Raw genomic sequence first — 25045 nt, 5'->3', positions numbered from 1 at the left:
CTCGAAGCACACAGGCACAAAACTCAGGATACGTCAACCCATCCACCGCCTTTACCAGAGCAGCAGGCTTTCTTGTTAAAAGCGACCATAAAGGCCAGACCTCATACGAATAATACAAAAAATAGCCCCCGGGCAGCCTAGCAGACAGGCCTCCCTCTCTCCACCTCGGGCCGTGCTGAGCCCTACCCGTTGCCCTGCCGAGCCAGGTGGTAGACGATGGTGGCAGAGGTCACGGTCTTCCCCGTGCCCGGTGGCCCCTGAATCAGGCTCAGTGGTCTCTGCAGCACAGTCTTCACAGCGTAAACCTTCAGACACAAGCAGCTTTTAGGCTGCAGCCGCCCCCGCCGAGTGGAGGGCCACCCACCCGGCAGGCTCTGCCGGCCAGGCCAGGCCCCTTCCGCCCCCCTGAAAAAGTGAGAACCTGGGAGTGGTTGAGGTCTGGGAGCCCCTGTGCCGTGAAGCGTTTCGGCAGCTGGCACTTGATGATCACATCCTCCACCTCGTGGCCGAGCAGTTTGTGGTAGATGTAGCCTGACACGGAGGTCTCATCCACAGCAAACGTTTTCAAAGCACTCTGCATCCTGGAAGGAAAGCTCAGGGTCAGCAACACGCACGACCCAGACGGGTGAAGTCTTGCCCTCTGGGATGCAGAGAATCATCCAGGTGCTGAAGGCAGTGCCTGCGCCAACAGCAAGTGACCGACTGCACAGCAGGTGGCAGGTGCGCCCGCAGGGGGCGAGGTGGACATACCTATCAAATGAGGTTGACTTCCACACGAAATCCACCTGGAAGTTGTGAGTCACCTCCACAGGGGCGCCCACACTGCTCCGAAGCTCAATGGCGATCTCATCGCCATAATCTGTGCCACTGAGTTAAGTTTCATCTTTGTCAAAAGCCGGGTTTACCTTTCTGAGGAGACTTTTCATTAGGCTACTGAGGAGAGAGCCCCCTCCTCTGCGCCAAACAGAGAAGGCCAGGCTGCCCCAGGCGCTCGCGGACAGACGCCGCTGTGTGTGGCTCACTACAGCCAGCTCCCGCACCCTCCCTGGGCGCACTGGGGCAGTGCAGGCACGGAGCGGCCCCACCCCGGCCGGCGGGCTTCTGAAGGAACTTCCACAGAGCCCCGGGGTGCAGAGCTGGGAGCACCCTGGCCTCAGGCAAAGCCGCTCTTTGACCGGTCTGAAGCAGACCGCACGCCCTCGGTGCAGCCGAAGAAAGGGCTCGGCGGCAAACTCCCCTCAAAGGGGCACCTCCAGCCATGGCCGCCCAAGACGCCCTTTCTTCCATCTGCGGCGCTCAGGACAAGCTCGTCTTTCTTTACTCAAAGGATACTATCAGGGACCTTGATGACGTGGCCGATCCCTTTCCACAGGGGTGCCAGATCCCCTTTGTACCTCAGGCATATCTCATCTCCCTGCATGAGCCGCATGTCTTCCAGAAAAAAGACAACAAGAAAGTTAGCGTTTTCAACATGTGCCGAGGCTGCCACCATGAAGAGTTTAAACAAATTAAGGGACACTTTACAAGGGAGAAACTAGGAATTTTATGCTACTTATGGTCACAAATATTTTAAAACTTAAAATCACCTCTTAACCAAATTATGACTAAATCCTCATTACCAGAGTCAGTCTTGGGCAAAGTGAAGTAGGCGATTCTCTTCTTGTTAAGGCCCAGGTCCCACCTGACCGTGATGTTATCTTGAGTCTGAGCACATGAAAGATAAGACCCCTGTTAGCCTGAGACACAGACACAGGCCTGGACTCCTCGTGTCTGGGTTTCCACAGGTGTGTGCCCTATGGCAACCTTACGAGCCATGACGTCGGGGTACAGCGAGCAGCACCCAACAGCCTGAAACACCGACAAGGGCATATCCAGAAGAGAAGCCGTTAGGACCCCCAGAACCCACTCAAGTTGACCAGGAGACCCCCACGCGATGTCTGCTCTTGGAGGCGGCTTCTCTGTGAACTGCAGAGGGAGAAGGAGGCTGACAGCTGATCCTCGGAGCTCCCACTTCCTACGTGTTCTTCGTGGAACTGGTACGAGGAGCGCCCTCAGCGTGCCATGGCTCCTCGGGTCCGACTCTTGTAGCTGTGGGCAAAGGCTGCGAACCCAACTGTGAGGGATTTTTGTTGGATTTTAAATCAGAAAACACTCAGGCCGGTGTTTAGCTCAGAGTGACCGGGCGTCTGCCCGAGGGTCACGCCCTCGCCTGCCCTCAATCCACCGTTCTGTCTCTCAGGGCACTGTGCCTCAGCCCGCGTCAGCGTCCGCAGTTTGCAGAGGAAACTGCCCTCCCCAGACCTTAGGAGAGACGCTGTGTTAAAACGACCGAAACCCTCCTGCACACACATCACCTGGGACTCTTTCAGTTTCTTATCGTAGTCGGCCTCCAGCTTGACCAGAGGGCCGAATATGTTCTGGTACTGGTAGGCGTCCTCGTACCGCAAGAGGACGTGCTGCGGCTCCTCATCCACACCGGGCTTCTCCAGATCCTCCAGGGTGGCAGAAGGATTTTCCTACAACACAAGCGCCACACCATGTTCTTGCCCATTTTCACCGACATACGACAGGAACCACACACGAGCTCACTAGTCACCGGAAGAACAGAGCATATCCGTGACCTCTCAGAATGAGTCGACGTTGGCCTGACACAGAGAAGGGCACCAGCAGTCAGTGGCGTCCACCCCACAAGGAGAGCCCTCGTATGAGGAAGTGTATGTGGCACAGGGAGGCAGACGCTGGCCCGGGTCTTTGCTCAAACTTCAGCCATTGCTCCTAACCCTCCTCTGCCCAGGGCTACACCAGCAGGGCGAATATTGGCAATGACACCCCAAGCACACGGCCTGACGCACCTATACCATCAAATGGCCGCATCCTCCAACCAATGCCTAGCCCCTGAACTAGGAGAGAAAATACTTCTTTTGGGGTACAAGAAAGACTAGTTCCCTGGGTGTGTAAACAAAAGGGGAGCACCCCCCCCCTTCTTTCTGACCCTGTGCTGCACCGACGGGGGTGACACACTCTTCCCTGGCCGGGACAGAACAGTATCTGGGCTGTGGGGATATAAACAGGAAACGTTTATAAATCTGGCAACCTGAAAATCGAAGCAGAAAGGTACCCTGCTAGATGACACTGCAGAAATATTCTGACTTGCACTCAAAAATAAATTCACATTTAAGATTTCGGATTAGGGGCACCTGGGCGGCTCAGTCAGTTAAGTGTTCGACTTCAGCTCACGTCATGATCTCATGGTTCATGAGTCTGAGCCCCGCATCGGGCTCTGTGCTGTCAGTGCAGAGCCTGCTTCGGACCATCTGTCTCCCCCTCTCTCTGCCCCTCCCTCCCCTCATAAAAACAAATAAAAAAACATTGAAAAAAGAAAAAGATTTTGGATTATACATGGGCTCCTGGGTGGCTCAGTCAGTGGAGTGTCCGACTTCGCCTCAGGTCATGATCTTCCAGTTTGTGAGTTCGAGCCCCACATCGGGCTCTGTGCTGGCAGCTCAGAGCCTGGAGCCTGCTTCAGATTCTGTGTCTCCCTTTCTCTCTGCCCCTCTGCCACTCACGCTCTCTCTTTCTCTCTCAAAACTAAATAAACGTTAAAAAAATTTTTCAGATTATACAGGTACCTAATTAAAATTTCTAGCCCAGTTACTGAAATTTTATCCTAAAAGCTGCCAGAAGCAGAGAAGGGCTTCCCTTGGGAAGGAGATCTGTTGGGCGGTGCAGGCACCCCACCACGCAATATGGAAGCCCCTCCCCTTCACTCCACCAGCTGCCATAGGCCCTGCCTCTCTGACCTGTGTGACCTGGACCCTTTCCCCCTGAACATTCACCCCTGGCCTGGTGTCACCCTGGCTGACACATCACAGGCCCCACGGGGTTGTACAGCACCCTCACAGTCCTGTTTCCCCAGGCCCAGGGTCCTCCCAGCAGGTCCATCCACAGACAGTTCTGGTCCTCCTCCCTCCCACTACCCACCCTCACCCTCTCCCACCCTCTTTCCCTCTGCAACAAGAGAGAAATTCCAACAACCGGAGCTGTCCTTCCCCACAGGCCTGGCAGGAGGTGGCCATGGGCTTCTACCAAGGGGCCACTCAAGTACACAGGGCAGTCTCTCCTGAGCTCCTTCCAGAATCTCCTGTTTTGAACACACTCCCAGCAGCTCCCCCTGGACCAGAAATGTGCTGAGGCAGATTTGCATTCTCAGCAGGCCCTTACCTTCCAGAGCTCCTCCAGCTTGTTGATCTGCTGAGCAGTGATCTGCCGGGCCCGCAGCTGCTCCTGCTCAGAAGGGATCTTGACCAGCCAAGAGAGGAAGCAGCGGTCCTGGATCAGGGGCTGCCACTGGGAGCTGTCCCAGTTGATGTCCTTGAGGCTGCTCTGACTGGCACAGGGCTGCCTACAGAAACACCGTGGGCAGGGAGAGCCCAGGTGAGGATGACCTCTGCCCCCAAGGCTTACTTTTCACCCCAAAATGATGTTCCCTACGTTTTATTACGTGATCACATTACCTTTAAATTGTTAATAATACATTGCCTCTCCCCATGCACTTGAGCTCTGAACTCTTAGAACACCGCTTTTACACAAGTGTTTTCATGCCTTAACCAGAACCCGCCCCAGAAGAGTTCCTCAACACACTCAGTTCTGACTAGCCCCTCCCCCGCAAATGTGCTCACACCTCTCCCTTGGGCAGAATAGGGCCGGCTGGCGCCGAATGCCCCGCCCCCTCCAAATCAGGGCCCCGCCCTCACCTGCACAGGAGCACCACTACGGAGTCCGCTTTGGCAGGGATGAAGCCGAGGAGGAAGACATTGCGGCAGCCACAGTTGTAACACTCCAGAACTGTCTCCCCCAGGGGCCCATCCTTGTGCAGAGTCACCTCTTTGCATTTTGCCCTCACGAGGTGATTTACAATGTGGCTGAAACCAGGAAATGATAAATAGTTAACACCCAAAGTTTGGCTTTTCACCACTTCCAATTTTCAAGCCCCCCGTTAAAAGTTCCGGTACCGTTCACAGTCCATTAGCAGGGGCGGTCACACCTCATCCATCTGGCATCCCAGGGGACCAGCCCGCCCCTGAACTGGCTCCCCATTGAGCGTAAAAATCAATCCGACTTGAACAGCCTTTAAGGAAAACTTTCCTAACACGTTTCACATAGTTCCTGCTTCTTTTTTTTAGTTCCTGCTTTCTGAAATCCTACGTATGGGGCCTGACTGAACATATCACTGAGGCCAAGACTGCTGTCCTGGAGAAGCAGGAGGTTTTGCCCCTTCCACCGCTCCTCTCTGTTTGGAGAGGCTTCTTTCTCGGTGTAGCCTCTTCTGGCCACTGTGCCTGCTTCCAGGAGCAACAGCCCCTCCTAATTTGCTGCAGGCCGGGAAACTCGATAACCAAACATATTAGAAACCTGAGGACAGTAAAAAACATGGAGCAGCAGGGCCCAGGGCTACTCTCAGGAAGCACAGGGCCGGCACTGAACTATCTGAAACCGGCTTGTCTCGCTCTTTCCTTACTGCCGCGTGGCCTTCCCATTTCCGGGACAGAGCTCGCTTACACCCGGGGCTTGCAAACTCCACCCTAAGACAAGTCAGCCTTGCTTGGGGTCCAACAAGTGGTGCTTGGCTCTGCCTTGGGCTCTCCCAGCTACCTGAACGCCTGTCAGACACTGAGCACTGAGCACGCCTGCTGGGCTTCCAGCCTGCCTTGCTGCTGCCGCCCTCCCTTCACCTCCGGGGAAACCCCTTCTGTTGCAAGCTTCAGCTGACATCCTAACCCTCTCTGGACCCATGAAGCTAGTCAGATTATCCAACCAACCGTCACGGCTCTCAGCATCCACTTTTCTGAAGCTGTCACACACAACCGGGCATTTTACCAGACTCTGATTTCCTCTGTCTTTTCTGCACCCACCTCACCCCACCTACACTGGAAGCTCCCTGAAGGCAGTGGCTGCCCCATTATCTTTATAATCTGGCCTCATGCAAACACGCAGTGCTGGCTGACAGAGTCTGTTTTCTCTTAGAGGCCTTTCACTCACTTCCCTGATCTTGGCTCTGCTGACCGGAAGCTGGGGTTGCCAGCTAAGTTTTATTTAATTGCTTTTCCTGCAGGAGAGGAACTAATGCAATCACAGTAATGCTGAAATTACCCAGAACATTCTGAAAATGGGACATGATACTGGTTACCCTGAAGATGCTTTTCCTTTCAAACCTTTAAAATTAAATACCATGGGACGCCTGGGGGGCTCAGGTGCTTAAGCATCTGATTCTTGATTCAGCTCAGGTTATGATCTCACGGTTTGTGATATGGAGCCCTGAGTAAGGGCTCTGTGTTGACAGCATGGAGCCTGCTTGATATTCATATTCTCTCTCTCTCTCTCTCTCTCTCTCTCTCTCTCTCTCTCTCTCTCCCTCCCTCCCTCCCTCCCTCCCTCCCTCCCTCTCTCCCTCCCTCCCTCCCCCCACCTTGTGCTCACTCTCTCAAAATAAATGGAACATTTTTAAAAAAATTAAGCATCAGTCCCCTTTCTTGCCTCACTCAGAAGCTCACAGTTCGCACTGCTCACTCTAAGATGACACGAGATCTGTCCACTGTCCTCAGGCAGTACGAGATGGTGAGGCCTGGCCTACAGCTGCTGAAGACACAGGAAGAGTGGGGGCTCTGCGCAAATAAACTTTCCTATGGGGTTTTGCCACTTTATGTCTCTAAAACACGAACCCCAGAAAATGCTGCTTTCTTGCCGAAGACCAGGCGCCATTTCCCACAAGACTCTGCTCTGCTTCTCTATGACAGAGGAGTGAGCTATCACACATGATGGCAGCCTCTGGAGAAGCCACTAGGACTGGACCCTCACTGGTGGTAGGGACCAAGGAGTCCCATCACTAGAACTAGACAAACAGACTGGACTCTCCCTGGAATCCAAGCACCAGCACAAAACTGGTCTCACCCCAAATACAAGAGACCCAGTCACAGCTGCTGCTGATCAACAGCAGGAAGGGAAGCCCAGAGACGACGGTCAAGTGAACTTAATTTAATCCGATGATTCAGGATCTGGCCCGTATTAGCCTCAGGACTGCTCCGATGAGCTAAGGCCAGAGGGAGCCTTCTCAGGAAGCGGCTCCCATGGATGCCCATTACTGTCTTGGGAACATCCTCCCCAGGCACCCAGTAATGAAGACAAACGGGCGTGCCAGGAGCTCATCTTGCAGAAAAATATAAATAAAAACTGGGAACGAGAATTAAGCCAACCCTACTTGCATAATAAAAAGAACCACAGAGAATAAATCAAGGGTAAATACATTAAGGCATTCACACACCACCATCTGTTTCAAGTTAAACCAGTCACAGAGGAGGGAAAAAACCAGGTTTGTTAGCGTGATTTTATATTGTGCTTTTGCTTCAACATTTCCATAATTTACACACAAATCTGAGCACAGCACTGATTAAAGACACATGCGCGGTTTGATTATCTACCTGCCAGAAGTATTTCCACGTCCATTACAGAACCACTTCTTGCTGGTATTACAGTAAACCACGCAAGCAGGATCGTGTATTCCGCAGTAACTAAAAAAGGCAAAACATCAACAGTTAAAGCTGGAAGGTCTTTCTCTGGTTTTAATTTGGCAGGATGTAAAATTCTTTCCTCTTACAACATTTTTAAATTTTTCATTAAACACATACTCAAACCCAACGATCCCACTAGCAAAATCCAATCAGTTAACTGCAGAGGCTTCTTGACCCTGCAAATGCAGGGAAAGGGTTCAGGGTGCTGGGGAGATTCCTCAGAGAGGCCCTAGACAACAGCAAAGCCCCTTCCCGGTGAGGGGTGAGAACTGTGGAAAGTGCCAGGTGAGCCCAACAATGGAAGTCTGACACCCCAAAGCAACCCCCTGTCGCTCCCTTTGGCCTGAAGTTTCCAGAACTGTGACTTAAAAGAACGGAAGTCAGCATCCCTGGCTCTGGGCACACAGAAGAGTAAGCTGTAACCACACCACGTTCACAAGGCACTCCACATCCCAGCAGAGGGCGCCATGCTCCTGGGAACGCTCAGCTCAGCCCCAGCAGCAGAGAGTCTCAGGGCGCAGACTGAGCTCAAGCTTGCAAGGAGCACCTCAGGAGAGCCCCCAGCCTCATTCTTCTGAAAATCAACACATCAAAAACAAAAACTGGCTCACCACAGAGTCCTCTGTGCGTATGAAGCCAAGACTCAGTCTCAAACTGAATGTGGGTCAGCCAAGAACCTTCCCTGCAACACCCCACACCTTGGGGACAGCTGGGAAGGTGAGGGGGTGTGCAAACTTTAACCACCTGCAGCTTTACCGGAACCACTTCACTGTCAAATGTGTAGGCAACAGGAACACTGACACATCACTAACACGTACATAAAAACATTTGTAAACAAGAGTGGAAACAAGAGCCAAAATAAAGTTAAAAACAAAAAGCCAAAATAGTTATAAAAAAAAAAAAAGAAAAAAAGTCTGTCCACAGAGCAGGGAAAAGAGCAGCACTATCCTGTGGTGGGCACAGACTCTGGGGGGGCAATGTGCCCGAGAGGTGGGCAAGACTGAGCCGTGGCCCAGGTCTAAAGTGGCCCTGACTGGCCGGGTGCCCTGAGCAAGATCATTTCACCTCTTTTGGTCTCAATTTTCTTGCGTATGTGTAACAAAGCAAGAGTAAGTCCAAGCTTAAGGGTCAAAATGTAACAGATGGATCCTGCTCTAGATGAGAATTCCAAATTTGGTCAACAAACAGGTCTACCCACTGATTATTCAACTCCAATTTTGGGGGAATTTTGAACACATCAGAGAGGCAGATATTTTAAAGTATCCTACAATCAATCATCTCTTTGTAAGGGAAATTTTAGCTGCTGTTTGTTTACCCTCTAAACCTAAATGCTCACCAAATGTGAGGAATTCTTTTGAATGAGTGAGCAGAACAGGTACCAGGAACCAACCACCTCAAGGCCTGAGAAGGAGAGTCTTTCCCCTACCCTCTAGGTGAATTAGGGATGTCAGAGTGTGCTGACCCCACCCTCCTGCTCCTGACTATGTGTACACAAATCTGAAGAATCTCCTTATTTCGTAATACCAAATGTCACAGTTCATTGGCTTAGATGGGCTTCTAAAGCCAGCAAACCCACTCAGAATGAAAAAGCTCTGCGGGATGAGTCTGAGACTCTGCCGTCGGCACTCACCTGCAGGCATGTACAGGGAGATCCTTCGTGTAATAGGTATCTTCTTCATCTTCTTCAAAGTTCAACTCGGCCAACAGCTGGCTGGTCTTGGCCACATTGTCATCCACAGCCCCGTTCTGCAGAATGCCCTCTGGTCCACCGACCTACAGCAGAACAGTACCATCACCACGCAAGGCTGCAGCTTCCAGGCCTTAGCCCAGGCACGTGACCTCTCCTCAAACGAGCAGCCGTGGTGACCTTCCCACAAGTGCCGGCCTGCTCTCCACCTAAGACAGTTCAGCTTCTTCTGACTGGACTTTTTACACTCTCCCTATTCAACCCATCTGGACAAAAACAGGGTGTTGGTGACCTAGGTCATCCACCCTGCCTCCTGCATATCCAGGTCCAATCCCATCTGGTCACGGAGCCATGAGCAAACTGGATGCTGAGGAAAACGCTTCGTTCCCATGACTGAGGGTCACGAGGAGCAGGATGACTTTTTACAAAGTTGTTGCAATCTCCTCTGGGGACAGTTGCACAGTGTCAGGACAGAGGGCCTGGAATGCCAGCAGAGTGATGGGTCCCACCAAAGCCTAAGCACCAGACGTAAAGGCTGTGTCCACTGGAGATGAGGGAGAGCAGTTTTCTCACTAGTCAACATACTTCCTCCACTGCCAGTTTCCCTCTCCAGAGGGCAGCCCTTCTTCCTTATGAATTAGTAGTTCAATGTTAGGATGACCTTCCAAACTCAGGCTATAATCTTACTACTTATATTACCTTTTATAAGTTACAACTGCAAAAACATACCAAAAGGCAATTTTAACAATAACCCATGAATTTCACAGGCACTTCTACTGAGCTCACATTTCCATTCAGAGGCACATGGATTCAACTCGCCAGAGATTAACGGGCATTCCTAAAGCCACCGCCAGGAACCTCAGACAGCAGTCAACAGTCCTTGTCATCTCCCCATCCTCCCAACAGGAGGAGATGACACATCTCCCACATGAGGTTGGGTCAGGCAGCAGGAGTGTCGGAACAGTGATGAGGACGGGGAGGAATGAATGACAGAAGCCCCAGGGCAGGCACCAGATTTCTCTGAGCAGTGAGACAGGATCAGACACTGGCCCCCCCTCCCTCAAAAAGCCCTTGCCACTTAGAGCCACACCATGTGGGGTCAGCTCAGGCCAGTGCAGCTCAAGCCAGCAGTGCCCCCGGGGCCTTTTCCTGTCCACTGCTCCAGCCAAGTTACCTGTAAGATTCTAAAGACAGCAGATCTCTTGGGGATGTGGAGCTGGGGGTTGGGGGGGGGGGGTGGGGGAGAGGGCAGCACACACCCAGTTACACGGGGGAATCAGGAAGTGCATTGCCCCCTAGGGGGCATTCTGGAAACTGCAGTGGCGCATTTGGGTTGTGAGTAGGGGGGTATCTACAGCTGTGTCTGTAATGGTCTCAGCCCACATTAGAACCCCATTTCACAGCTTCTGCCACTACTTTAATGCACTTTTTTCAGGCAGGCAACAACCAAGTTAAATGAAAGAAAACTATGCTTTGTTTGAAAAAAAAATTTTTTTTTCAAAGAAAAAATCAAAATCAACATTTGGATTTTAATGCAAAGACAGTACTGTAACAATCACAAGCACTTCTGTGTGAACCCCTGATCTCTCTTTTTTTTTTTATTGTAGTAAAATACACATAATATAAAATGTACTACTGTAGCCATTTTTAAAATATTTATTTTTGAGCAAGAGAAGGAGGGGGAGGGGGAGGGGGAGGAGGAGGGAAAGAGAGCAAGCACGAGCAAGCAAGGGGCAGAGAGACTCCACACTGCCCAGGGCTCCACACTGTAAGCGAAGAGCCCGCCGCGGGGCTTGAACTCATGAACTGTGAGATCATGACCTGAGCTGAAATCAAGAACTGGATTGCTTAACCAACTGAGCCACCCAGACACCCCCCTCCCCCTTGTAACCATTTTTAAGTGTACAGCTCAGTGGCATTAAATACAGTCCTATTATTCTACAATCATCACCAACACCCATCTCTACAACTTTTTCATCTGAAACTGAAACTCTGTATCCATTACCAACCCTCCATTCCCCCCTGAGCCCCTGGGACCCACGTTTCTACTTTCTCTGAAAACTTGACTACCCTAGAGATCTCATATAAATGGTCTCATAGTGTTTGTCTTTTTGTGACTGGCTTATTTCACATAGCATACTGTCCTCAAGATTTATCCATGTTGTAGCATGTGTCAGAATTTCCCTTCTTAAGGCTGAATAACATTCCACTATGGACAGACATTTTGTTTACCCGTTTACTCTTCAGTGGGCACTTGGGTTTTTTCCACCTTTTGGCTGCCATGAACATGGTATACAGCGATCTCATCAAGTTCCGGCTTTCAATTCTTTTGGGGATATACCCCAAAAGAAGCAGACTTGCTGGATCTTATGGTAATTCTATATCTAACTTTTCTGAGGAACTGCATAGTATTTTCCACAGAGACTATGCCATTTTACATTCCCACCAACAGTGCACAAGGGTTCCAATTTCTCCATAGCCTCGATGATACTCATTATCATTCTTCTGGTTTTTTTTTAAATAACCAACTTAATGAATATGAGGTAGTTATCTCATTGTGGCTTTGATTTGCATTTCTATGCTAGCTAATGAAACTGAGGATCTCTTCTTGTGCTTGTTGGTCATTTATATATCTTCTTTGGAGAAATGTCTATTGAAGTCCTTTGCCCATTTTTAATTAGATTGTTACATTCTTTGTTGAGGTGCTTTGAAATTCTGATCGTTGGCTATCACTTCAAAAAGTCACCTGTTTGGCAATGTTTCTCTTGACACATGCAGTGGCAATGCTACTGTGAGGCTGCCACCCAGGGCCAGCACTGCTGGCTCGCAATGTCTCCTGGTATGACTGTGTTAGGCACGCACGTGTTGGTTTTCTTTTTAAGAGATTTTTTTTTTTTTAACATTTATTTATTTTTGAGACAGAGAGAGGGAGGGAGGGAGCATGAACGGGGGAGGGTCAGAGAGAGGGGGACACAGAATCTGAAACAGGCTCCAGGCTCTGAGCGTTAGCACAGAGCCCGACGCGGGGCTCGAACTCACGGACCGCGAGATCATGACCTGAGCCGAAGTCGGGACGCTTAACCGACTGAGCCACCCAGGCGCCCCAACACATGTTGGTTTTCTGAAAGCGTGTGGCCAGGTCACGGCACCAGGATTTCATCTTATGGCAGAGAAGGAGGTATGCATCTCATGCTGCAGAAGGCAGCAATTAGAAATTGACATCTGCAGGGGTGTCTGGGTGGCTCGACTGATAAAGCAGTTCAGGTTATGATCCCAAGGTTCCTGAGTTTGAGCCCCCACATCGGACTCTCTGTTGTAAGCATGGAGCCCTCTGCAGATCTTCTGTCCCCCTCTCTGTGCACCTCCCCTGCTCATGTTCTCTCAAAAATTAAAAAAGAAAAGAAAAGAAAAGAAAAGAAAAGAGAAAGAAAGAAAGAAATTGACATCTGTGATCCCATTTAAACTCTTAAAGTCAGTAAACAGGTTCCTCAAGTATTTAAGGTAACAAGGTTTCTGAGAATATTATGGAAGGCAAACTTTTTACTTGATCTAAAACTATTCTTTCCAGGGATGCCTGGGTGGCTTAGTAAGGCGTCCAACTCTTGATTTCGGCTCAGGTCATGATCCCATAGTTCATGGGTTCAAGTCCTGTATCAGGCTCTGTGCTGACGAATGCTGGGCCTGCTTGGAATTCTCTCTCCCTCTCTCTCTGCCCCTCCCCTGCTCATGCTCTCCCTCTCAAAATAAATGAACTTTAAAAAACAAACAATTCTTTCCACAGATCTGGTATCCTGAGCTTAAATGCATATTGACACCTTTTATGACTTCACTCTGATCAGCTTTCATCTTTCCAAAGAGAAATGTGCTATCTTTCCAATCCAATCTCAGCAGAAAAACACCTTAAAACCCAGAATTAGGGAGCTTAGGTGGCTCAGTTGGTTAAGCATCTGACTCTTGATTTCAGCTCAGGTCATGATCTCATGGTTTCATGGGTTTGAGCCCCGGGTCGGGTTCTGCACACTGACCACATGGAGCCTGCTTGGGATTCTCCCTCTCTTTCTTTGCCCCTCCCCTGCTCATGCTCTGCCTCTCTCAAAATAAACTTAAAAACAAACAAACCACCACCACCCAGGATCATCAGAAGGCTAAGAAGGTGGTCCAGGAAGGAATCAGCATGCAGCTCCCCCTCTCAAGCTCAGAATAGCATTTACATTTTTTTTTTTTTTTAAAGAGAGAGCATGAGCAGGGGGTGGGAAAGAGAATCTTAAGTAGGTTTGGAGACTGATCCCATGACCCTGGGACAATGACCTGAGTCGAAATCAAGAGTTGGATACTCAACTGACTGAGCCACCTAGGCACCCTGGTACTCATATTTAAAAAAAAAAAAATTGTTTATTTTTTGAAAAAGAGAGACAGAGACCAAGTGTGAGTGGGGCAGAGAGACACAGGGAGACACAGAATCTGAAGTAGGCTCCAGGCTCTTAGCTGTCAGCACAGAGCCCGAAGTGGGGCTTGAACTCACGAACCATGAGATCTTGACCCAAGTTGAAGTCAGATGCTTAACCGACTGAGCCATCCATGCGCTCCCCAGTATTTATAAACAGCTGGATTAAATACCTAATAATATCCTCAATTTTACTTCTTATCCCACAATGTTTAGGACATTTACTATCTAGCCTTTTAAGAAAATGTTTACAGATTCCTTATCTAGAAGAACTCCTAAAATATCTTATTAGATTACATAAGCTCTTACGTGTAAAGAAATGCCCTTGGTGATATCTGAAACTTTACTGTCCTGAAACATCAAAATTGGTCCACAGAGTAATACAGAAAAGTGCATACCACCTGGGTGCCATCTTCCTACCCATTCCTGCCTCATCTGGGCCTCAGATCCCACAGTTCACCTCCCCTCACCAGGGGAAGGCCTGAACCAGCAGAGGACACCTCCTGACCAGCCACATGGGGACCCACCCTGCACACTTACCCCTTCAGGTTAATAATGGGGAAAGAAATGTAGGTCTACTCTCAGAACTCTTGGGAGACAATATGATACAGATACAAGGTCAGGTAGACTCTCCACACCTCCACTACAGCTGGGGGCCCAGAGAAGACAGTCCAGATTCTCCAAGGCCCAGTAGCCCTCCAGCCTCCTGGTTAGGGAACGTATAATGTATACGTGGCCCACACACACACACGCACACACTCCCAGCTCCCACTCAGCCCCACTCCTGCCCAGCTACGATCTGGCCACAACACAAACTGACTTCTATAGTGGGGTTGTTAGTTTCTCCCTCTACTCTCTGGAAAGTTTTAAGATAAACATTAAGTTCAAAAATACATCTGACCTTAGAAACTATAATTAAATTAGTTAAAACAAAGCTCTAACTAGAGAGTGCCCAGCACAGAGAAGGTCCACAACCCATGCCAGGTGACAAGACGGGAGGAGTGAAGGGTCCTTGGCCAGAACAGGACTGAGGTCCTCCGAGATTATCAACCCCTCACTTCCAGTCAGGACCCCTGCAGCCTGCAAGGCTCAGAGAGGCAGCACCCCCCCCACACACACACACCCACAGGAACCCTGAGCCCACTCCCAGGCATCACATCACTGGAGAAACAGTTCCCTCTTCGCCTCTGCTCTGGGTAGAGGTCTGCAGATGTTTTCTGCCCAGGGACAGTTTCATACGAGCAACTACAGAATTCACTGTGTACATCAGAGTAGCAGGAAGAAAGGTTGCTTCAGTCCCACAGAGGAAAAGCATGTAAATTCAAAAATCACTCCCAAATGTGCTGGTAAGAACTTTTAGACCACAGATTTTTACTCCAAACCTCATAAGCATTGTACCACGCAGCATGAAATGGACCTTTCAGTCCCTCAGTCTCTGAGTCTGCCAGTGCTCCGGGGCCTTTGCACTCACTGTCCCTTGGTTTCTGCACAGCTGGCTCTTGGTCCTTTGGGTCTCAGTCCACAGGGCGCCTCCCAGGGAGGCCTCTCCCATTCCATCTGTGGAGCCCCAAAGCAGGGGTCCCTACTATGACCCCAGGACCTAGAAATGAGCCACACCCCAGGAAGCCCTCATAGTGTAGGCTAAATGAATACATCTTCACACTAAAAGCATAAACACTGAAATGTAAAATAATTCATCTCATCAATAAAACTATTTTTTTATCCTGAGGTTTAAATAAAAAGAGAGTGGGCAATCACCTTTCCCTCAGGGTAAGGAGAGGCTGAGCCTCACCACTGGAAAAAGCTAACAGAAGTTCTGGCCTCCCCCCAGCTTTTGAGAAAGTTTCAAAACTACAGGGAATAAACAACTCACATAACCATCACCTGGATCCACCAGCCACTCACACTTTACCACACGTGCTCTGTCCCTCTGCACACACACACTTTTACTTTCCTGACCCATTTCAGAGTCGCAAGCCCCAGGACAAGCATCTTCTCCATGTAATCACTATACAAGCCTCACGCTTGGGAATTATGCTGATAAAACTGATATAATACTGCTATCTAATAAGCACAAGCACAATTCCCCAACACCCTAACGTCCTTTCTAGTTTTCTACATTCAAGACCTAGTTAACACTCGTTACTTATGCTGTCTCTTTAGCCTTCTTTAATCCATTAGTTTTAACCACATGTAACTGCTGACATTCAACCATTTCTGACCTACGAAAATGCCTTCACATGGTCCCACTCAAGAGAGTGGTCCCCAGATTCTGGATAAAAAGGATCCTCACCGGCCTCCCTCTTTACAGAGAACCCTTGTTCTGGCCAGCATGCTGAGTCCAGGCCTATGGTTCATTTCAATGCTCAGAGTGTCCTTGATGTGTCCGAGGCATCCCCACCTCGACCTGGGCTGCTTCTGCATGTCCAGCCCTGGGATCATTACTCTCAAAGGAGCCCACTCCACGCCTGCAGGGAGAAGCCAGGGTGTGATGATGGGTTCAGTCCAGAAGCCAGGACACCTCACAGGACAATGACACAGACTGGACCCCAGCTCAGTGGCATGAAAAGAAGAGGGAGAGGCTGCCCTGGAGAGCAAGCCAAGATTCATAACCATCACATAAATGGTGGACCTCACTGGGGGCCAGACCAAGTCAAGACATCTTCTCACGAGTGAAGAATCTGTGGAGAAAGGGAAGCCCTGTGGATTAGATGATCCCAAAAAACGACTGTCAGTGCTGTTCATCTGACAACACCAGTATTGCCTATGATGGAAAGATGCTTTTTTGTTTCTAGAAACGCATAGTAAATATAGGTCAAAATGATTGTGTATTGCTAACTCATATGGCTCAACCTCAGAAGGAAGGATGAAATAACATGTTGGATTTCTTTTAGAGCTCTTCTGCGATGAGAATAAAGGGCCAGAGGACAAAACTGCTGAACTGAGGAGATGGATATGCCGGGTTTGTTTTCTTTACTTGCAGAGAATCCATAACCAACGTTTTTACACAATATAGATGGACACGGTGGCCTCCATGGAGTCCGAGGAGCCATGCACTCAAAAAGAGTGACGGAAGGCAAGCACAGTTCTGACCAAATGCCTTCTACTCCAAGATGAGGAGAGCCACCTCCCCCAAGTCACTGGCATCCCTGGCAGCTGAGCTCTGCAAGGAGCAAAGCAGACACGAAAGTGCCATCCTCAGTCGTGACAAAGGGCTACCCGCAGAGCTCAGCAAGCAGCCTAGGTCTAGAAGCCATCCAGGCAACAGTCTGCAGGGATCCAAAGAAGCCCGGCTTGGCTCAGTAATCCAGCTCACAAGCTGCTACCAGACTAACACATACAAACAGGCACAACGATCCTTTCCCAGCCATGGGATCCCAGGACCCAGCATCCCCATGTTTACTAGAGGAAGCAGGATGCTGCTCTCAAGGAAAGCTCCTCTGCCAAGAAGAGTTCAAAGACCCCCTGAAAGCAGGGCCCCGAGACCTGGAAAATGAAGCCCTGAAGACTCAGCCAGACTCGCTGCCCTTCCACACCTTCCAGGCCACACTCTGTTCCGGGTCCCACCAAGCAGAACTGGGAGTCATGACCCTTCTCTGCGGGCAGGACTATCCCGGCAACACTGCAAGACCACCCTGCCAGGGCAACAACCACAAATGCCCCTCAGTTGAGAGCCACTGCCCAGAATCTGCTCCCTCCAGCCTCCGTGCATGCTGCTCTGGTGGGGTCTCTCCCTTTCTGCAGAGCCTCTTACCCTCTCTCTCAGGGCAGTGTCTCCAAAGGGTCTGCTGACCAGCACCAACTCCACCCATACCTCCCATCAGAGAGGAGCCCTGCCTCAGCCTTGGGGGATCACGGGCCCTGACAAAAACCACAGACAGAACTTGTGTCTGCTCTAGCCATAATTCCTTATGAGGACTCAGGGGCAACAGGGTATCCAGTGCAGTCAACATGTCCCAGCAGCAGTGGCCACTCTGGCTGCCTGGTACTGTAGTAGTTCACACACTCACATTTATACACATGCGCCGGCATGCACAGGCACATATCTGACCACAAGGCACTCTGCCGGAGCTCCCCTTCTGGCTTTGTCCACACTCTGCCAGGTCTACCTGCCATCTAAGGGCCCTTCCTCTCAAGCGAGGTCACAATATCCCCTCAGCAGCTCCATGAGGCTCTAGGATCCAGCCCGAGCCCCTGGCACGGCGTATCAACCCTTGCCCGCACCCACTCTCCTCCACACCAAGCCAAGTGTAGCGCTCCATGCCCACCTCTCTGCCCAGCAGCATGCCTTCCTGAACTCAAGGAACACTGCTCACAAAAGCTTTCCCTCTGCAGGGCAGACCACTCCCTCTTCTGGGCCCTCATGATCCCAAAGGTCAACCGCAGTCTGAGCAGCACCTGTCATTTCTAACACAACAGCTACAGATGGCAAAGGATTCACTTTGACCCCCAATCCTCAGAGAGCACAGCAAGGCAAGAGGCAGGACTACAGAGAGGGGCAGGAGACAAGGACCAGGCTGAAGAGACTGGCCTGACAGCATGTACAGTGGGGTCAAAAGTAAACATGAACAGATATATGAGGGCTCCCAGGCTCACCCTGAAAGCAGCGTGGCCAGGCCTCCGTTCCTGACTCTGCACCCACGTGGAGGGCCCAGCATACAGGGTGGTGAATCTCCCCCAACAGGTGACTGGGAGTGGCTGAGCACGGGGTCACTCCATTTCCCTACATTAGAGATGCTGATGAGAAACTACAAAGATTAACAGGAGCAAAAAGGGGAGGGGCAGGAAGGAGAAGGAGCAGGAAGGGGAAGAAAAAGAGGCATGAAGAAGAATCAAAGACCATGAATTGTGTGATGGTCGAACAACTCTGCAAATTTACTAGAAAAACACTGAATTGCACACTTACATACAAGACTCTATGGTATGTGATCATACCTTAATAAAGCTATTAGAAAAACGTCTCCTTTTTTTGGTTGTGGGAGCAGGATTGAGAAAGAACTTTGTTTTTCAGTTAACACTGGTATTGTTCAAGTGTTAACTTTGCCCCCAATCGTATTCAATCTGGGTTAAGAAATTAGGGTGAACAGAGTAAGAAGTCATTTTGCTTATTCACCAATGACACGTAAGCCCTTCCTCTCCCCTAATCGCCCAAGGAGTCCTAACCATCTAGAAACAAACTTGGGAAATCCAATAAGGGGAAAGTGCTGAACGAACACTTGCCAGAGCTCCTGCAAGGTTACCAGTGTCTTATCTCCAATTTTCTCAAGGTGTGCTTATATCACCGCTGAACTGAGTGTTCACAAAACCAGATGGAAAAAGTCCCACTCAAATTTTAAACTCACCACTTTTGGGAACCCCTAGACTGTACTGAATTCATTCCTCCTCTTCATAAACTACAGGCCAATAAGCAGAAGATGATCTGTTTACCTGGATGGTCAAGAATATGTTAGGACAGCTTTCCATGATCAATTCTGAAGACTAGGTAGCAACTCTTTACTCAAGTATCTACCACTTGAAGAGGAAAAGAAGCTCAAGTGTATGTACTCAAGACTACAACTGATGAAGAGCCTTTGTTTACCCATTTACCTGTTGATGGTCACTGGAGTTTTTTCCAGTCTGGGGCTCTCAAGAACGAACCAGCTATAAATGCTCAGAGCAGCCCCACGTGTGGACAACCACCTTTGCTTCTCTGCTGGACCACAGAGAAATGGGTGAACCATCCCATCAGCAAGGTATGAAAGTTACAAGTGGCTTTCCAGCCTTTTAAAAAATTTGAGCCACTCTTATGAGCAGGTAGTGGTATCTCCCTGTGGCCTTTTCAGTTTCATTGAGGTGTAACTGACATACAATCAACAGTGCATGCTTAAAGTGTATAGTTTTATAAGTTGTCATACATCAGTGTATGTAAACACCCAATCAAGATAACCAACACATCCATCACCAAGTCTCCTTATGCCCTTTGTCACCCTCTCTCTTTTCCTTCCTCCTTCTCCCAACCACTAATCTGTTTTCTACTACTATTAGCACTTTCTAGGGCTTCATACAAACAGAATCACAGGGTATATATTCTTTTTTTTTTTTTTTGGTCAGAGTGCTTCTTTTACCCAGAATTATTCTGAGATGCATCCATATCATTGTGTGTATCAATTCCTTTTTCTGCCTGGGTAGTGTTCCCAACTCTTACATCTTTACCATAATTCCCATATTTGGAGAAAACATGACAGTAGCAACCATCAAAAGGATATATTCCAACTAGACAGGGCAGAAGGTTTATAACACCAACTATTATGCAAAGCACTTCTGAAATTACCTTTCCCTGCCCTTTGATGGGCGGGGGAAGGGCCCACGAAGAGTCAGATAGGCAAAAGAAAATGGTCCCTTGTATCTTAAGGACACTTGGCAGGATTATGTCAGCACTTTTCATTCCATGATCTGGAAGGCTTTGATAAATATCAGTTTCATTTCATAAGCAAAACAAATGTTATTTGAACCAACTTGTAGCTCAGCAGGAGTCACCCCTGTGCCATTCTCCTACCCTGGCAGGGACACACATTCTGCCTTTAAACAAACTTTCAGGTAGGGGCGCCTGGGTGGCTCAGTCGGTTAAGCGTCCGACTTCGGCTCAGGTCAGGATCTCGCGGTTTGTGAGTTGGAGCCCCGTGTCGGGCTCTGTGCTGACAGCTCAGAGCCTGGAGCCTGCTTCGGATTCTGTGTCTCTCCATCTCTCGGTCCCACCCCTGCTCATGCTCTGTGTCTCTGTCTCTCAATAATAAACGTTAAAAAAAAAATTTTAAACAAACTTTCAGGTAAAACCAACTAAGCAAAACTGGTATCAAAAGTGGCTGCACGCTGGGAAGGAGCCTGGCAGCTCCTGCAAAGGTTATGCACAGAGTTACCACACAACCCAGCAATTTCACCTACAGCCACACAGAAACCTGCACATGAATGTTCACAGCAGCATTATTTATAATAGCTACAAGGATAAACAACCCAAATGTCCACCAACAGATGAGTGGATAAACAAAATGTGGTCTGTCTGTACTGTGGAATACTGTTCAGTCAAAAAAGAAATGGTAGTAGATACATGTTACAGCATGGATGAACCTTGAAAACATACTTGGTGAAAGAAACGAGACACAAAAGACCACATATTGTCATTTATATCAAATGTCCACAGTAGGTAAACCTGAGACAGAAAGATCAGTGGCTGCCTGGGGTTGGAGAAAGGAGGATTGACAAGCTAAGAGGTATGGGGTTTCTTTTTAGGGTGATGAAAATATGCCAAAATTGACGATGGTGAGGGCTGCACAACTCTGAACGTACTAAAAGCTCCTGAACTGTACACTTTAAATGGGCAAACTGTATGCTACATGGATTCTATCTCAAGAAAGCTGTGAAACAGAAGTAGCTGCACAGCACTTGATAAGTTACAGCTACTCATTCAATAAGATAAAATCAAAAGGCATTCAGAATGGGTTTGAGTCTTTCTGGAAGCCCCACTGTACAGTTAGTTACCCAGCCAACTCTTGAGGACAAATAAGGAAAATCCCAAATGTTGTAGGCAGCCAATGCCACCAACTGGCATAGGGAAGAATCAACTTTTTTTCCACTTTTCAATTCTATTCAGACTTTTCCTGCCCCCAAATTCAGAGCCTTCTCTTACGACACAAAGGATGTAACTCCCATTCCCCAAACACAAACTTGGGCTACACGTGAGTGGGTCATCTGAGTTAATTAAAAGTAAAGAAGGATAAACCCTTTTGATGTCATCAGAACTCAGGTGAGCTCAACTGCAACATTTACCTCTGGTGGAGAGTTTTAAAGCTCCTATTTTATACAACTCAGTGCTCAGGTGCAGAAAAATAGATTATTTCAACTGAAAGAGAAGGGCATGCCCTGTAACTCACTGATCACAAACAGAATACAAGGAACAAAACTAGAACTCAGAGCTGTTTTACACTGGCCAGAAAAACACTGGCCAATATAAAGAAAAGAATATGCAATGAAGTCTTAAAAAGAATTTGCAATTTAACGATTACCTTTACCAACCCTGAGCTGCCACTAACCATGGCACATCGCTCAACTGAGTGATCTTTATCCTCAGCCTCCGGACGCACTGGACACAAGTTACAAACAGCGTTATCTGGTCCATCCAAACTTGAGTCCAGATTTCATGTATGTTTCCGGTCCATCCAAACATAAGTGCAGATTTCAGGTATGTTGAAAAGTGTAACAAAAATAAAACTCCTATACCCCCATTTCACAGCTGTGAAAACAGAGAGGTCTACAGGTGTCATCATGAGTGTCCAACGGCTCATTCGTTTCTCCAGGCAAACTCTCTCCTATCTTCCTCCACCATATGTAAACCAAGCTGAAAAAATACATACTTGCACACCTGTTCTCCCTGATGCTCCACCCATCAGGCATCTATTTTTAAGGAAATCTGGGGTTAGAATGAGTCAAATGTTTTCTGCTTCTATTAGGGGCTAAAAGAAAATCCAAGTGGGTGGTCTACCCACGAGAGTGACTCAATCAACTAGAATGCTAGCCCTCCTCCCCCAAGGACAGAGTCTGAGCTCACTCTGGCTGAGGATGGGGTGGCTCCCCCAGCCCTGACAGTGGATCCTCATGCCAAGGAACACCTGTGACAAGGGATCCCACCCCAAAACCCCAGCCAGTCCCCTCTGCCACTCCAGGGCTGGGACCTAGGTTCAGGAAGTGCGTCCCTAATACTTCTCATAACCCAAACCCAAACTTAAAATACCTAAGTAGCTTTCCCTAAACATTCACATCATTAAAAACAAAATTTTCCAACGTGGCAGTACCACTTATGTAAAACCCACTATCACTGCCCCCATTGGAGGAACAAACTCAAACCTAACTTTTCCAAGACAGAGCTGGGGAGTTACATAACAAGTCGGTTTCAGCAACAGGCAATGCAAGAAGGAAAAACAAAACGCAACCTGTCTCTTGAATAATCTTCATAACCAGCGAGCGTGGGGTTCTCAACTGGAGGCTGAAATTCCGTTTCTACTCCGGGAGCTTCGACCCTGCCCTCTCCAGCGTCCCTGGGTCCGGGGAAATTTGAACCCGCGGTTTAGTGGGCATGACCGGGGGCGGGCGAGGGGGAATGCCCAGACGGCTGGGACCACAGGTGGGGGGTGGGGCAGGGAGGACGGATCACCACGGAGCTGGCTTGAACAGGGCACGGACTCAGCTGGAGGAAAACTTGGGGACAGGTCACCCCCGACGGCAGGTCACCTCGGACACGCCCAGAAGGCGACTTCGGGCAGGTGACCTAAGACGCGGCCTGAAGTAGATCCTGACCAGATCACCCGGACCCCACCGGAGCGGGACTCGAAACAGGTCTGCCCCGGCCCCGCTAGAGACCGGGAGGCGAGGCAGGTTACTCCGGACCCGGCCGGATCGGGGAACCCGGGGAAGGTCAGCCTGGGCCGGGCCTGAGTGAGGGACCTGGAACAGGTTACTTCGGACGCCGCCGGAGTGCGGGACTCGGGGCAGGTTCCCGGGCGCCGAGGCCCGGCCCGGGCTTCCGGCGCCGCCATGTGCCGCTCACCTGCGCGTCCAGCTGTCCGGCCGCAGCGCCCGCGCCAGCGCCGACCGGGCCTCCCGCACCACCTCCTCCGGGGCCGCCGGGGCCACCTGGGGGCGTCTGCGTCTGGCTGGGGAGGGTGAAGTCGGTGAACTCGAACTCCGAGCCCTGCGTGTCGGCGCCAAGCAGCTCGGCTTCCTCAGTGTCCAGGAAGGTGAGCGTCTGCGAACTGGGCCCGTACGCCTCCACACTCATGGTGCCGCCGAGTAGGGCCCTCAGGCCGGCCCCGCGCCGCACTCGAGCCCGCCGCCGCACTGAGGCCTAGGCCGCAGGCCTCGGGCCGCCGCCGCCGCCGCGCCCACGCCCCTGAACCGGACTGAAACGCCCGCCGCTGCGCGAGCCGGGCCAAGAGCCACGCGTGCCGAGCCGCCGCCACTGCCGCCGAGCCCCTCAGCGACGCTGCTCCCCTCCGAGCCGCCCGCCACTCGCAGCCCCCGGCAGGAACCGCCGTCGCCGCCGCCGTCGTGCGCGTGCGCGAGCCCGACGCCGGCGCAGGTGCGCGTGCGCGAGCCCGACGCCGGCGCAAGCGCGCGCGCTCCTCGGGGACGCCTCCAACCGCGCCCGGACACCCGCAGCTGAGCGGGCCGGCGGAACAGGCAGGGCGCACGCGCGGGGGGCAGGGCTTCTAACCGCCGTCGCGGCGGCCTCACGAGGACGTGGTCCCGCCCCAACCGCTGTTCAGTAGCGCTGGGCGGTGGGCGGTGTGACCGCGGTGGTTCCGTCTGTAGGGGCGGCGAGACTGCGTCGGGTTAATTGAGCACTATCCGGTTGCTTTCCAAAGGTGGTCTCGGAACACCCAGTTGCGGTATACCTCAAACTCTGGGAGAAGCTTCCTGGGCCTCAGTTTCCCCATCTGTGAAATGGGGGGGGGGGGAGTACCTGGCACAAAACAGGTGGTCAGCATTCATTGGTTGAATAAAAGAATAGGGACAGCCCTTATCATGGAGGCTGGCCCAGGGCAAAGGTGGTTGCTGCTGCTTTTTAGGACAGTAATCATCATAACAATAATGTTAATATATTAGCTATACTAACGTTATAATGCTATATTGCAATTATTAATTACATTAGTTATAATTACATAATTGTAATCGCTATTCAGAGGTAGTATATGGCAAAGTTGATCGGGAGCACTTGCTCTGGGGTGAAATCCAGACCTAGACACCTTCTGGCTGTGTGACTTTGTACAAGTGACTTCAACTCTCTGAGCCTAGAGTTTCCTCCCTGGGGAGAGGTTAAATACTATCCATTATGATAGGATGAAGAGGAGCCCCGGGCTGGCTCAGTCGGTGGAGCCTCCGAATCTTGATCTCTGGGTTGTAAGTTTAAGTCCCACGTTGGATGTAGAGATTGCTTAAAAATCGAAACGTTAAAACATATAATAAAGCAGATAGGATGAAAACTACATTAAGGAAAATTCCACATGGACAGGGATTGGCTTTGTTCACATCACACAGTCTTCCCCAAGGGGATAATAATAACCCACACATGGGTGCTAAGTAAAAGTTTGTCCCAGGCTCAGCTACTGGTTTATGAACTTAACTCCAAGCTTCAGCTTCCTTTTCTATATAGTATCTCAGAGAACCTCCCCACCTCCAATTCCCTATTTGTCCCGAGATTCTGGGGCTCTCTAAATGCTTGAAGTCAGTTCATAGGGCTCCTGGTTTGCACAGCTACACTAAAAGTTCCTGATCCTGAATGGTTCTTCATTTTCCAATACTCCTGTCACTACATGATAA

General features: G+C 50.0%; 1 protein-coding gene across 2 annotated transcripts in view; it reads right to left on the bottom strand.

The window, feature by feature from the left end:
• Positions 1–23722, bottom strand: part of UPF1 (UPF1 RNA helicase and ATPase) — a 37111-nt gene extending 13389 nt beyond the window's left edge. The window contains exons 1-11 of one of the 2 annotated variants that reach the window (XM_042978652.1): positions 23274–23722; positions 9196–9338; positions 7476–7565; positions 4755–4922; positions 4222–4402; positions 2355–2516; positions 1587–1704; positions 1333–1431; positions 751–859; positions 422–581; positions 187–305 (exon numbers count right to left, since the gene is read on the bottom strand). In XM_042978652.1, the coding sequence (XP_042834586.1) occupies positions 187–305; positions 422–581; positions 751–859; positions 1333–1431; positions 1587–1704; positions 2355–2516; positions 4222–4402; positions 4755–4922; positions 7476–7565; positions 9196–9338; positions 23274–23504 (1580 nt within the window). In that variant the 5' untranslated portion in view covers positions 23505–23722. The remainder of the gene's footprint in view (positions 1–186; positions 306–421; positions 582–750; positions 860–1332; positions 1432–1586; positions 1705–2354; positions 2517–4221; positions 4403–4754; positions 4923–7475; positions 7566–9195; positions 9339–23273) is intronic. The other variant, XM_042978653.1, reaches the window with a different exon arrangement.
• Between the last annotated feature and the right edge of the window lie 1323 nt (positions 23723–25045).

This window comes from Panthera tigris, chromosome A2 (genome assembly GCF_018350195.1).
Source record: "Panthera tigris isolate Pti1 chromosome A2, P.tigris_Pti1_mat1.1, whole genome shotgun sequence".
In the NCBI taxonomy this organism is placed as follows: Eukaryota; Metazoa; Chordata; class Mammalia; order Carnivora; family Felidae; genus Panthera; species Panthera tigris.
Note: the sequence above shows the minus strand (reverse complement) of the source record. Positions and strands in the feature narration are given on the sequence as shown.